Source organism: Leptosomus discolor, chromosome 1 (assembly GCF_034619465.1).
Source record: "Leptosomus discolor isolate bLepDis1 chromosome 1, bLepDis1.hap2, whole genome shotgun sequence".
Classification (NCBI taxonomy): Eukaryota; Metazoa; Chordata; class Aves; order Leptosomiformes; family Leptosomidae; genus Leptosomus; species Leptosomus discolor.
The window spans coordinates 188,823,987-188,839,356 of NC_141391.1; the positions used below are offsets into that span (position 1 = coordinate 188,823,987).

Consider the following 15,370-nt stretch of genomic DNA (forward strand, 5'->3'; position numbering starts at 1 on the left):
ATTCTACTCTTTCTTAGTAATTATTTAAATCAAAGTTACCTTGCTATGCCTGTATTTTGATTTTATCCCTCTCAACTGATGAGCACTTTCAAGTATGTATTAGCAGCAAATTTCGTTTACAGGCTTTTTAGTCTCAGGTTTTAGTGAAGTACCTCCCATCCCCACCTCCTTCCACACCCTTAAAAACGGATCAATCCCAGGCCTAATTCTTGATCTGGTTTTCTGGATCTAGTAGCATCTTCCTTCCACTCAGGAAGAAAATTCCTTCCACTAAGTGCAATCTGCTAGTTCCCTTTTAGCATTTACTTATAATTTTTAAAATTCTTATTCTAATCTGTATCTTTTCTAATTTCTCATGTGGTGCGTTATGGAAGCCCAGACGGTTTAGATCTGCTACGTTTCCTCTGAAGAAGAATAATAAAAGAAACTTTGAAAAGAAAGATTAAGAAGTTTATTCTGGCATTTGTCTTTGATAAACTCATCTTACAGCACATTCTATTTAGGCTACATGTCCTTTTTTCATCCATGATTTCTTGTAAATACTTGCATAAAATTCATTGCAGGGTGATAGCCCAGTTAACATATCTGCTCTTCCACCTGTCTTACAAGTATTATATTTATTACTTTTTGGTCATACGTTATCGCTTTCAGCCTCAGAGATGTACTAAAAAACCCACCTTGCTATGAGATTGGGAATTTCATGTCCCATACCATTCAACATCCTAAACCAGAGTCTCGCAAACTTGACTTGACTTTTCAGCAGTTTACACTTGATCCCGACCCTTGCTGAACTCTAAGACGTTGCTGTTATTTTTCTTCCTTCTGTTACAGGTTCTCTGCTTACTCTTCAAATTTTCTGCCTGTGATTCACCCACTCAGGTCTGCAGCACTTGTTTTCAAGTTGTAGTCAGTAAAAGTTCCACATATTTTTGAACTGCTACATTACATAAATCCCAAAGCTCCTTCACATTCAAGTTTACTACTTCCATGTTTCACTAACCAGCTTTTTAGCATTTCTCAAAACCTGGCTGTTTGAAGCAGAAACCCTTAACCACCGTGCAACCCTTCCATCAGTTTAAGCTGAACTACTGTCTAGTTAATCACCGCCCAGCATTGTTTTAGAAGGATCCCGTTCTTCTGAAATTCTCTCAGTACTTACCAAACTAAGAATCTAATAGCAAGTTTTCCTCTTGGTTCAGCAACTATTTGGGTGCTTTCTAAGACAAACTGTTTCCACACTCAACTAACATTTTAGCCACACCCATCTTTGTCATTTTTTTCCCAGTTTGCTCCAGGAAAGCTCTCTCCCACAACAAGAAATTCAGTAATATTTCTTTCTGTAATAGCATTAAATAAATATCCACCTATATTCAAATCTTGCCAGAGGTGTTAATGGCTAACACTCAGCATGCTATTCTACTAATACTTTGCTGCTTTAATTGATTTTGGTGGGCACACATTTGGTTTATGCATTTATAAGTTTCTTTTTTGTTTTGCTTCACACTGTGCTAGCATGGAATAGTTTGGATTAAAAGAGCGCTGAAGAATCCCACACGTGCATCAGAGACACACCTCAAAGACCAAGGACAAATGATAGGTCTTATTGTTCCTTCTCTCAGGAATTGTCAAGAAAGAAGCATTAGAAATCCAGTGAATTGCATTTGTCTTTTAGATAATTAAAGGGACCTCTACACTTTATTCTGTTTAAGCCTCAACTTAAGTTGAGGAGTAGCGCGGCTAGCTGAAGCTGTCAGTTCATAGCAGAAAAAACACTTCTTTACAGGTTTGCTGGAGGAACTTGGTGGAAGATAGTTGACACTCAACATTACGGATTTGTTGGGGGATTAAAACAAGAAAGCAAGCAAATGTAAGACACTCACTTCAAAGCACTTATTTCAAGGGAAATGCTAAGGAGGAAAGACATTGCTGAGATAACATTAGCAAATAGCCCAAGCATAAATGACACGAATAGAAAATCTGACATGTGAATCACAAGGGGAAGGGATAGCAATGTGCCATGTATTAAGAGAAATGAGAATATAAAATTGTCCCCAAAAATAGGCCCACTAGGAAAACAGAGTTTTGGAAAAGCAAAAAAGTCAATGCTGCTGATAAATTTTGCTGAAGAAGAAAAACATTTCCAATGTCTTCTCTTAATCATGTTCAGATTTGTACATTTAAAATAGGCTACACCTGACCTACCATTCCTACCAAACAAAATACTTCATTTCTCAAAGTCCATAACTTAAATCTGAAGCGCTAGGTTTAACACAAGGTTTAGAATCATGTATATAAGGAAGTGGTTTGGGATGATCTTCCCATCTCTCTCCTATAAATCCTGAGACATCAGAAATTGGCCTGATGTAGCACTACAGCACTTCAAAAGGAAAGAGCCAAATCCCAGAGCCGGCAATCTACATTCCTCTCCCAACAGGCTGCTTCTGTGGCTTCCAACAGTCCTTCCAGACTGGGGTCACTCTGGAAAGCTGCCCCCTGTTACTTTTGTTTTGTTAATCACCAGTTTGGCTTTTCTTAAATGCAGATAGATGTATTACACCTCCGCCTTGCAACAGACATGCTGTATGGCATGTTGCTCTGCTGATGAACAGCTGCTTACTGGGGATGTGCCGATCAGCGCTGAGAAATGAGTGGATGCCAACTTGCTAAAATATTCTGACTTGCTGGATGGATCCTGAGTCTCTGGCAGGCAGAGATCCCGCCTATATGTCAAAAACTAAGTAAGACTGTATTGATAACTCTTTTGGGTTCTTTTAGGATAATGAAATCTAACTACCCAGCTAAGAATGTAATAGATAAAAGCCGGTATATTTTTTTGCTAACATTAACTGATTAACTTATCCAGGATCAAAAGTCAAGTTATCTAGCAGATATATTAGAAAAGGAGGCGTTCTTATAAGGTATGTGGATGAACGCACAGACTCCCCTGGACAGAAGTCTCTGAAAATAGTTTGGAAATAATCCTAAAAACCCCTCCAAAGTACCCAGGGTAAGAAGTTATGGATCCCAACAACTGGGAGTCAGCTTCCTTCCCCCAGTCCCCATATTTCTGATATGCATGAGAGCTGATGGCATGTGGGAACAATCAATGAGAGAATGACAGCTGAGTAAAATTTCCCAGCAAGCTAGTAAAGCTGTGGCCTAATTCAGTCACACCCTTTGCAGTCTGGGTTTGGGGTCCTCCCCCACCCCATGGCCACACCAATGGCATAATTTTAAATTCATTTCCAGGCTGGACATTGTGGTTTGTAGACACAGGCAGATCTCTGAGAACTTCAGAAAAATCTCCAAAACATAAAAACAGATTAAAAAATATTCAGCACTTTTCAAAAATACCAATAGAGATGTTTACTAAAAAAGTAAACGCACGGAACTTTTCAGTCCTGTATTTTTTAATAGATACGCTACATTCTCTCAGGGATAACTGAAGTAATGCTCACATGACCAAATATCCACATGCTTTGCTCTATGTTCATTTTCTGAGCATGCAATAGATTTTGGCAAATTTTTGTTTAAAAGAATGGGGATTTGGAAACTCACCAAGATGAACTTCCCAAAGAAGATCCTTGGAGAAAATATGAGCCTGTCTATTGAAAATATTTCCACCCTCTGAAGTACTGCTGAAATAATTGTTAACTCTTTCAGAGCTGAAAAGGGGATCAATATTATTCAGATATTCTAAACCCTCTTACTCAGAATATGGTTAAAAATTGGAAATTTTATGCCCTATGTCACAGATCTTATTACATTAAGTACAAAATAACTCCTGTACTGTGAACATAAATTAGTATTATAACCCCAGACAATAGCGCAACTATTTATCAGCGAGATGCTTCAGTTCCAGGCAGCACTTTCATGCACGTGTAACTAACAGTAGATTCATGTGATTTCCTAAATCAAGGGCTTTAACTGAAGCAAATTTAGTCTCTGATTGCCTATCAGCAACCTTTGGGAGAATCTTTTATTGGCTAATTTTTATTTCTTTGAAACTAATTGCTATGAGAATACAGAATGGATGTGCACAGTGAAATAGACGACTTACTATTTGCACGTAATTCTATTTTGGACACTTGCTACTAAATGGTGAAAAATAAGACAATTATTTCAATTTAAAAAGCTGCTCTAGTTGTTAAACACCTATAATCAATTTGCAAGCAATTAGCAATTCTTTCATCACATATAAGAAGAGTAAAGACACAGGCATTCCGCACAAAAGAGCGCTAAGCAAGATCCTAAAACTGTGACAAACAGCTAGAAAAAAATAATATAAAAATGGGTATATCAAAGAACAGTCAGAAACACATTACCAAGCAAATGCACAATATTTAGAAATTTGTTTCAGTTACAACCTGTAATTAATATGGCAACTAAACAAGAATTTTAGGAATTTTATATAGAGCAACGGTAAAGAGCACAAACACATGTATTTCTATCTAGTGTGTAAGATTGTTTTAAGTAGTAGTAAATGTTTGTTGGCTTAAAGGAAGAGAAGTGATACAACACAATAGCAATATGTGCCTAATTAAAACTAAACTGCCACAGCCTAAAGCCTACAGTCAGTATTTCATAAAAAATTCTACACCAAACAAATTAAGAGGTTTTGTAAAGCAGCTGGGTTTTGACTGTTGATTCCAAGAGTGCTGCATTTGATTCCAATATCATGTTAATCTAAAAAGCATTCTCGAACTACTTAAAATCAGTGGTTTATATCATGTTGCATTGGTTTCCATCTGTATTCAAAAAGTTACGAAGAAAACCAGTTTGTCAAATGGATAGAACATAAGCTATTTTTGAGTACATCCATGCTTGCCTGGCACGGAAAAGGCTAGCTATCACACTCATTTGAATTCACCATGTTTTAAATAATCAACGTATCCTACCATTTTGTGTGAGTTTAGTGGAGCAGAGAAAGGACGTAATCCAGAAGGACTCTTTAGTGGTTTTTACTGCTTGGCTGTTGTTTCCTAGGAAAATCCCCTTTGAAAAGGGGAGTTTGAGGTAGCGACCAGAATCCTGAAGGTTTGTGTTTTCTTCACACTGTGAAAATAAACCAGTTAAAATAACTGTACTGCATAAAAACAAAGGACCAATTCCCTAAATTTTATGTATTATTATTGTTTCTCTGCCAGAAATTGGAGAATTTTCACTATGCCTGTTGCAACTTTGTTTTTAGATCACAGCTTCATACGTGACATTGAAGTTTAAAAAATTTGCACAGGTTACATCAAATGAATAGCTACAAATTTTGGTGTTAAAATCTAAATTTATCAGGGAGCATATCAAATCCTCTAAACAAATAGATAACTGTTAAATGTGGAAACAAAAATTCCACAAAGCTGAAATATTTCTAAAAATTATAACATTGAGTAGATCTGCTCAAATGAGTTTGCTCGATTTCCTATCTTCAGCAATTTAGTAAGATGGTATCACAGGGTTCACTTTGTGTGTTTTAATTGAACTTACCTTTGTGGAAATCCATGCACTGAAACACAAACCTAGATTCAATTGCAGTTTGTAACATGAAGCTTAATATCAAACAATCAGCAATAGATATTTTAATGGTGACAAGATTATCACTCATTTCATAGTGAATACAGACTTTCTCCACCTAATGTTTCTGGGCTTTTACAGTATGTTCCAGAGGAATCATTACAGCTAATGATTGCTAATTCAAATTACCTTGTGTACAATGAGTTCATGGGTGCCATCTGGCAGAGTCCTCCCATTTTCCTGCATCAGGGGCACGAAAGAAAAGCCAAACAACTTCTTCTCACCCTTTTCTTTTGCTGAAACACATATGTAAAAGCAGCACTTAAAGTTAATATTATACATTTTAGACATAATAAATGGATACAATACAATGTAAGAAAGCATACTGGAAGATATTTGCAGATAGTTAGACTAAGATTATTTTACACTTCTTTTCAGATTTGCACATTATATCCTGTAATGGTTTCTTTTACCTCACTGCAAATCAGAAACCAGTATTCTGGAAAGATTTGGTATTAACTAACAACAAATAACGGAAGCCACCAAACATGCAGTCTTAGCAATATATAGAATGGCAGAAAACCCAAATGAATGTGACCTAGCCAGTCCAGCATGAAGAGAAAAGGATTTTTTTGGTGACAATTATGCCTTGTAGTAGCTTCTACCTACTGGTCTCCATTTTAGGGCAGCCTCAGGCTACACTGCACTTCTGTTTTCAAATAAGGCATCTGCCTCTATAGATATGACTGAAGATGTCACTGTTCCTCACATGAATGTTAGACATCAGATAACATTTTCAAACTTGGACACCCAAGCTCAAATTCCAAAATTCATCTATCAACTAAACATAAAGCAGACTACAAAACACTGAGATGGCACAGATTTTACTGAAGCCAATGAGTGCAAATGCTGAACACTTTTGAAAACCAACCAGTTTTTCATCAAATGTATATATATATGACTTTTGAGTCCAGGTTAGCACAGTTAGGGTGGCATACGCAAGCATAATAAAAATATCCAACTTGTACTGCATGGGAAAGACTGTGCAAAAATGCATCATTTATTTGAAACATATCACTGACTTTTTCCTTTATTATTTCATAGCTTATAAAATAAATCTTAAAAAGAAATCAATGCAAATTTCTTCCTATATTACCTGTTTCTTACATTTTGAAGTTTACGTACCCAAAATCTAAATACACTATCACTTATTGTGTGCCACTTTCAACAAAGGCAATCTAAATAATCAAATCTTGCTACATCACCAAAAAGAGTCAAACAACAGCAGCAGTTTAAAAGATGTACAATTTTATCCACCTTCCTTTAGAAGCTTGACAGCAGTCAGCACCATAGCCATGAAACCTGTCTCACGTACCTTGGTATGCAGAACGTGGACCCAGACCTCAATTTGTACCTCAATATCATCTCTAAAATTGTTCAGAATGTTCAGAGAACTTTGGAATTTTATAAGTAAAAAAAAGGGCAAAACAAAAGTATCGTTAATTGACCATGATGTAGCTACATACGCTTCCCATTTGTTGGATTGCTAAACACGTATTAAGGAACAGGCATAATTTTGGATAATTCACCAAGTAAATTCTAAATTTGCATTTTGAGTTTACCTAAAATCCTGTCTATATTTGCAGCTGCAATGTTGTCTATTTCTATTTAAAAAAACTAGACTGGTTTCTCCTAAAATCCTGTCTATATTTGCAGCTGCAATGTTGTCTATTTCTATTTAAAAAAAATAGACTGGTTTCTCCTAATATTTAGGCTTTAGCAAAGCACTGAGTTCCACCACGTAGAACTGCAAGCCTGAGAAGCTGTGTCATGAAAGCATTACAGAGAAAGTTCATGCAGCTGTCTTTTGCCTGAGGTATTAGGAAAACTCATGTGTTGACTGCAGCTGTAACAGAGAGGACTAGCAGGAGTCATGAACAGCACTTACTGGAACAGTGCCGGAATTCACAGCGGATGTGTGCTCCTCTGAATTTATCCACAGGAATAGGAAGTTTCAGCAGCTCAGCCCATCTGGGACCGTTGTTATGATAAAGCACAAAGGAATGGTACTCACTGGCTGGTGGCTCTCCAGAACCAAATGAGATAAAATCCTAATGAAGAAAAAATATGTTTAAAGATTTAAAGATAGATTAGTTTACAGGTAAGATGTCATCAAGAACTGCTCTTCCAAGGAAGGCTATTTAATATTTACATTCATATCATAAATGCCACATGTAGTACAATGCTCAGTATCTTAAAACCCACAAAAATAGTAGCACTTGGTTATTATATGCTGATGGCAAGAATCACCCATACTAACGAGAATCAAAGTGTTATACAGGGGAAACTGGGTGATCAGGAAGGCTTAAGCAACAAATGTGATGTGGAGTCCCATGACACAGCATGGTCTATCCAGTGTTACACCCAAGGAACAAACAAGAATGCAACTGAGACAAGAACAGCCCAGGCTCAAGATCTTTAGTCCTCTGAAATAAGCCTGTATCCCTGCTGTTACCAGTGATACGTCCCAGCATGAACAAATAAAGAAATCTGGATTCCCCAATTAGGAAGAAGAAAAGTGCTGGTTGCCTTTGCAAACACCCATGATGGTCTCTCCATAGCGAAGTAAGCAAATGGATTTGTCTAAGTCCTGACTTGGAGATACCAATTAATTCTCTGTGGGAAAGGTAATCTGTAACTTTTCTCCTTAGCAATTGTAAGTGATCACCTTTGCATCTCAATATTTTTTTTCCGATGTGTGTGTATATATATAGATAAAAGTTTTATATATATATATACACACACAGACACTTATGTGTATATATATTTATATATCTCTGAAAACATACATACATTGCATGCCATGCATTTATACACGCAATCTCACTTCCCATATACACAGACACACAATTTGTACCAGGCTATTTGTGTCAGCCCTTCTTCCTTTTGTCACCCCACAGCCCTCAAAATCACGTAGAACATGTGAAAAAAGTGCTTTCAAGTAAAAAGAAAAAAAAAGATGCTAAATACATATGGAAAAGGTTAAAGGAGAACAGAAATCTTTTGGTACAGAAAAATATCTGAGAAACAGTAATCTCTTAATAATTAAAATATAAAACAGTTTCTGTCTGTAGGCTATCACCAGCAGGATGCAATCAAATCTGAAGAAAAGAAGGAATATTAATTTATTCTTCTATTGATACTCGGTAGTGATGTTTGCATTAAGAATCTCTGATTTATTAAAATCAGACAAAAAATTAAAAATAATCTAAACATATTCTGTGTTAACATGAGGAAATGCATACCTGCTAAGAAGAATTAACATGAAATAAAAGATTCTCCAAAACTTGATCTTGCTTCAACATTTTTCAGCATCTTAATGGAATCATTAGTTACTTAGTTGGCAATTATAGGTATTTATCTGAATCATGTAATTGATCACAGAAATAAAACAAACATGCATTTTATAAAGGTTTTAAGCAAAGTGGAAATACTTTGCATATCTAAAGACAGCAAAAGATAAACATGACCTTTCCAAAGCAATTTTGTACTCTTCCAACAATGCCACAAAAGATGATTTACATCTGGAAAAGTGGACCAAAATTAACTACAGCGAGGAAAAACGTACAACAAAGATACCTTTAAAATTTGACCACTGCTGTCCACAACATGCATTGTCACTTCCACATTTCTGGCCACACTTTTCCCTCCTTTCTCAAATTCTCCTCTTTCTACAGTGATATATAAATCATTCCTCATTTCACCTATAAAAAAACAAAGCCAAACACAAAGTGTATGAAAGTCAGTTCAACTTGCTTAATTTTGCTTTTAGTACTTTAGTAGACTTCCATCTTCTCTTCCAAACAAGGGACAGTATCACACCCACAATTTATCAGTATTTTCAGACTTTAAATAATAACAACTGTTTTCATAAACCAAGAAAACCAACAAAGCTTTACCCCTCTCAAAGCCCAAGAGATTATCTGCCATACTAAACCAATTCTAGGGGCTTTTACTCATTTGTTAGCTCTTTTTTGGTCTTTACAGTGTTATCTCTAGCTATACTGAAGCTGGTGTCTAGCTTCACCTCATTTAATTCCTCTTTTAATCTAAGGCAATATGAATTTTTTTTAAAAAATTGTAATAATTACATTTCTCTGTTTAACGTCTCCTTGAAGAACTGATTGCATCTTTTTTACACTTAATCTCAAAAGAAAGTGTATTACTTTGAAGAAACAAAACCCAAGAGGCTGGTGGTCTTTCCATTAGAAGGGGCAGGCTTCCCAGATTGCTAGCATTCAAGTCTATCTTTCTGATCTAAAAGATCTCAACATATTTTACATTAATGGAGTGTTCCAAAGTTTACTAGCAAAGAGTTACCTTAGCTTATTTTTTGCTTGTTGAATAGGCTTCTGAGAAATTAAAATCTTCAATATATTCAAACTACAAACCAAATACAAGCACTACCTAAGTGCCTCATAGTATGTACAAGTTATTAAATGCTGCTACGACATTTAAATTGAAATTATTTGCACATTCAGAGTATTCTGTCAGACCATAACCAGATCTTCAGATCTTCTGGATGAGATCGATGGTAATTTTATTTTCATTTCAGTTGACACAAACTGCAAAGTTTATAGTTGATGAAAGATTGGTTGGCAGTTGTGGGGGGGCGGGACAGAGGGGAGAAGCAGTACTGGTGGTGATATGGTGGCATGGTAGAGAAGCCCCTGCTCAGTTTGAAGATGCTAAATCTATTTCCAAAAAGTGTAAACTAACCTAGCTCTGGACAAACATTACCAGAACTACTTGGAACCAATTGGGCTTTCCTTGTGAAACACAGAAAAATGAAGGATGAACAGCATCGTAATTAGGAGCCTCTTCTAAAATTCTAATTTCTAGATTTGGTAGAAAAAAGAAATTGAGAATATATGCTTTCATCTAGTGAAATGCAAGCTTAGCATAACAGGAACATCCTCTTTTAATAAAGCAGATTTTCACTGAGCACTAGTGAAAGTGGTACTAGTGTACCACTTAGAAGTCAAACATAAGATGAATACCTGTACTGTGGGTAAAATTAATTAAAAGACATGTAACTGATATATAATTACTGCATCTTCAATTTCCGGTTTCATTTTAATATGCAAGCAGAATTTGACCTGCTTGAACTTTCCAGCATACTCTCATTTTTCACATTTCTTGCATTTATTATACTGCGTGCAACTCTCCAGTGATTTTTAAGCACCAGAAACAATGATCATGCTAGTCTTCTAATATTTTTATAACAATATTCCATCACTGTATGCAAAACAATGAAATGGTTCTTCCAAAGCATAATCTAAACTGCTGCCAAATGAAAAGGAAAAAAAAAAAAAGGTAAAAGAGGAAACTGCTATATTATCAAGCCCTCAAGAACCATGCCCATAAAAAACGGAGGGGAGATCTGCTATTGTATTACCTTATTATCAATTATCTTCTGAAACAACTATGGACAGAAGATAGAATACAGCTAGACAGAATGAACAGAAACAAATACCAGGACCCTTTCGCTTAAGAGTTTTGCGTGAAGTCGAGGATGAAAGAGCTGAATTACTAATAAAAGTGTGCAATCATTGAATCAATCTCTCGTTCCTGGTGGAAAACAGGTTCAAAATAAGCAAAAGGTGGTAATTATTCAGGTAGTGGACAGCAAGACTTGTAAAGAAAAAAAAAAACACAACACAAAAGCAACCCCAAAACAAAACCAAACACAAACCAAAACCTTTCTGAAGGATGCTGTGAATGTGAGAAATGTGTAAGGGTTCAAGGGAAGAATGGAGATCCACTAAAGGTATGAAACACACAATCCTAAGCAGCTCAAGAAATCCCTTGAGTCGAAAATAGCTGGAGGCTGGGAAAGCACTATGGGGTAATTACCATACATGCACATATGCATGCTCAGTTCTTAAATCTTCCTTAGGCGTCTGCTTACACCACTCAGCTAGATGGGCCCTTGGTCTGAATCAGTAAAGCTGTTCTTATGTTTACAAAATTACCCTTAAAACTACTAGATTTTGATTATTTCCACACTGCAGTAATATTTTATAATAAAAGTTCTAGAAGCTAGTACAGTACGGTTACCAGAAAGCATGCAATGTGTTGGGTCCTTGCTTAGCATAGGCTTATACTAGGATTGGTTCTAGTTGGTGCTGTGTGTTGGTCACTTTCAAGAGTTTTACATTCAGAAAAAAAATGACAACACACAGTAATCAAAGAGAGAAGTTTTGTTATATAACTGGTTTTAGCAAACAACTTGTAGTTGCAGCAATTTCTGTTTAAAGATTAACTTGAATTCTCCATGCATTTGTGCTGCATTCAGTCATTATTTTCATTTACCAGCAAGTAATTATTTCAGTTTTCCATGGGGTCCTCACAGAAACATAACCAAACAAGCATTTCCACCACAAATTTCATGGCCTAGCCCAGATGAAAATCAGTGAAACCATATTTTTCCCTTTTTAAACAGAGTAAATGGTACAGGATTTAAACACAAATGACAGTGGAATAGGTTGCTAAGAGAAGTCGTGGATGCCCTATCATTGGAAGTGTTCAAGGTCAGGTTGGATGTGATGTTGAACAACTTAACCTAGTGAAAGAGGTCCTGGCCCACAACAGGGCAGGGATGATGATCTTTAAAAATCAAGATGATCTTTAAAGGTCACTTCCAACCCAAACCATTCTATGATTCTATGCAAAAATAAGAAAGCATGTCTAAAAGAAGTAATCAGAGCTTCACAGAAGTTAAGCAGGTTTTAAAAAACAGTGTCTGCATTTTAACATTTTTTTAAAAAATCCATTGAGTTTCACCTTTTTAATTCCCAGAAGAAATCAAATCACAAGAAAAAAGACACAGGCGCAGTACGTACTTTTACAAATATTGTTCTGTTCTCCCCCCACAGAACCTTGGCAGAGTTTGTAATCAGTGTCATGAGAGGATAGTTCAGATTAATTTTGTCCTGATCTACATCCATTCAGGAAGCTCTACTCTGTTTTCAATGTCTCAGAGCAAATCAAGACATGTGGGTCACGTTACTGAAAGAAAGTGCCAGATTTTCTCCATTATCATGCAAGGCAAATTAAATCCAAGAGGAGACTAAGCCTCTCACGCCATATGAAGAATAACAATGTTTTATATGGAAATGAATAGAAAAGCAGAAGGGAGATAACTGAAATAGACTGGAAAATTAATCAAAAAGAATGTAAACTATGGGCTATATTTCAAGGGTACAGTCTGCATCAGGCAGATATAACAGCAGCTTCCTTTTCTCAAAATATATGGGATATCTGGCATTTTATAATCGCTACAAAAATGTAGGTTTTAGTTTAAATTTGGCCTTTTGTCTGGATTTCTACACACACATATTTCACTTTTAGTTTAAAAAAGATCACTACTTGCAACCAAATTGTAAGAAAACCAACTATGTTGAACTTGCACAGTTCAGGTAAGTATACTGGAACATTACGAACTTAAAACCATGCTCCTGACAAATCTTTAGCACAATATTTGCATGAACAGATTACAAGTAAAAGCTCATAAAATCAAAAAGTCAATGGGGTTGTAAAAATCCAGCACAAAGCCTTATCAGAAAATAGCTGACAGTAAAAAAGAAAACGGATTTGAAAAGTAAACTTCATTCTGGAAAGGAAAAAGGAAAGAATTATAATAAAAAATGTAGACAAACATATTTGGATCCAAATTTTAAAACTTACTTCACTCTGAATATATCACTCTGGAGAGATCTTAATCACTTTTACTTCTCAATGTAGAAATGCCATTGCTTCAATCTTCCTTAATAGAAATTGTGTCTCCAAAAATTGAGAATATCTGTGTAAAACTAAGTTAAGGCATTCTTCTGTGGCCCCTCTTCCAGTAAAAACAATTCCAGCTTCCTCTATAAAGTATTCAAACACCAGCAAATTGTTGAATTTATTTATATTCCTTTAACTGATGTTTTTAATTTATGGCAACTGTAATTACACATTTGATTACAAGAACATGCATCACTTTTCTATGGTATCTTTGCCTTAACCAGTATACCAGACTGATAATTCTGACAGATTAAATCATCATCTTTCCACTAAGAGGGGCAATTACAGCCTTAAGTAGCACTGAAAGACAAAGTCCTGCTCAATATCCAAGTTCTGAGCTAGACTTTGGTGAGTACAAATAGTATCTTCAACTAAAGTATCTGCATGACTCAAATCTCTCCTAGGTATATGTGTACTGAGATTTTTACACAGCCTTATACTTGACCAAATGTGAGGAATTTACACAGAAATAAGAGACACACATCTTAAATAGTATAGTATATCAGATTTTAATTACTGGTTGAAAACCTGCCCATAAAATTGAATCTCAGACAGACATGATGAGACTTTAAAAGCAATGATGAAAAAAGCAACATATTTATTCCATCTTATTTCCATGTTGAGAAATACAAAGTCCCCTTCTCCAAGTCTTTTTCAGTGAAAACATCCAATGGTTATTTTCAGTGTCAAGTTTGGTACAGGAATAAGCAACTGCAAACAATATCGAAAATGATGCTCAACTTCAAGGTGATAGACTAGCTAAAGATGTCCCTGCTCACTGCAGGAGGGCTGGACTAGATGACCTTTAAAGGTCTCTATCAACCCAAACTATTCCATGATCCTGTTCTATGAAACCTACCTCTACCTAAAATGAAGGTATGGTATGGTATGAAAGATCTGGATCACTCGAAAGCATTTCTTTCAAAAGAAAGGGCAGCTCATTCTTCCCTGTTCTTATGGACCATTTCCATCCCCTGACTCCTGTTGTGACAGTTTCTTTCAGCTTTCTGAATTCGCCAAGGCTTCCAGACTGTGCAATGAACATATGGATATCAACAGCCAGTTAGTAACGCTGTTAACTAATATAGGGTCAAACCCCATTATAAGTCAGCTTTTTCTAGGACTGACATACAGTTTTCTAGCTAAGAGAAGACAACAGAATGGTGAACGACACACACCGAGGTCATTAAACACGTTTTGTGAAGCTAAACCACTTAGGTCTCCTTAGAAGAGAAGGACACTTCTAGAAATGTGGCTTATGAACTGAGTCAACAGAAACTGGAGAAAAGCAAATTAAAGAAACCATGTGGTGTACTTCTGTGTTGTCTGAATAATTTCACTGCTTAAAGCTGCTTATCTTGGTAAAGCTACTTTCTAGCCACTATCCCAATAAAAATAAAGGTTAACATGTTACAACCAACCATAGGTAAGGCAGAAGGTTCTTGCACATTGTACAGAAGACAAACAACAAAGAAAAAAAAGTTGATGTTGGTCCCTGTGAGAGTAAGAAGTAATAAGCTGTCTCTTGGAAAAATGGAAGAACTGTGAGGATCAGAGTGTTATCTAGGGAAGTTGTCCTTTCTTCAGACAATAATGCAATGTGTTGAAAAAGGGTATCAATATATTCTGTCCTAATTACAGAAGTAACCATTAACCCCAACACTTTGGCACTACATAGTAGCACCCTATTATTTCACCTATTTGGCTAATCCAAACCAGATTTTTAAATATTAAAAGCTACAGACCAAAGCACTCCTACAAGAGCTTCTACTACGAAGCGAGGGCTAGAACTATAAGGAAATTGAAGTTCCATAGAATTTAACAAAACAACAAAGCTGCAGTAATATGAATGATCATACAGTCTTAACTTTCCCATGCAGCACAAGTGTTCAGTGCACATTCTGCAGGGATATTTACTCTGGTACGTGAATTTAATCATATGTGAAAGGTGCTGAATTGAAATGCCTAGGTGCTAAATCCAAATGTATAGAGCACCGCATTAGCAGGACTTGCC

At 36.1% G+C, this 15,370-nt stretch overlaps 1 protein-coding gene across 1 annotated transcript in view; it reads right to left on the reverse strand.

Annotated features, from left to right (window-relative positions):
- DOCK4 (dedicator of cytokinesis 4) overlaps positions 1-15,370 on the reverse strand; it is a 166,981-nt gene that overhangs the window by 83,465 nt on the left and 68,146 nt on the right. Inside the window, exons 14-17 of the mRNA XM_086462120.1 lie at positions 9,148-9,272; positions 7,457-7,619; positions 5,698-5,804; positions 4,899-5,055 (exon numbers count right to left, since the gene is read on the reverse strand). Of these exons, the coding sequence (XP_086318246.1) occupies positions 4,899-5,055; positions 5,698-5,804; positions 7,457-7,619; positions 9,148-9,272 (552 nt within the window). The remainder of the gene's footprint in view (positions 1-4,898; positions 5,056-5,697; positions 5,805-7,456; positions 7,620-9,147; positions 9,273-15,370) is intronic.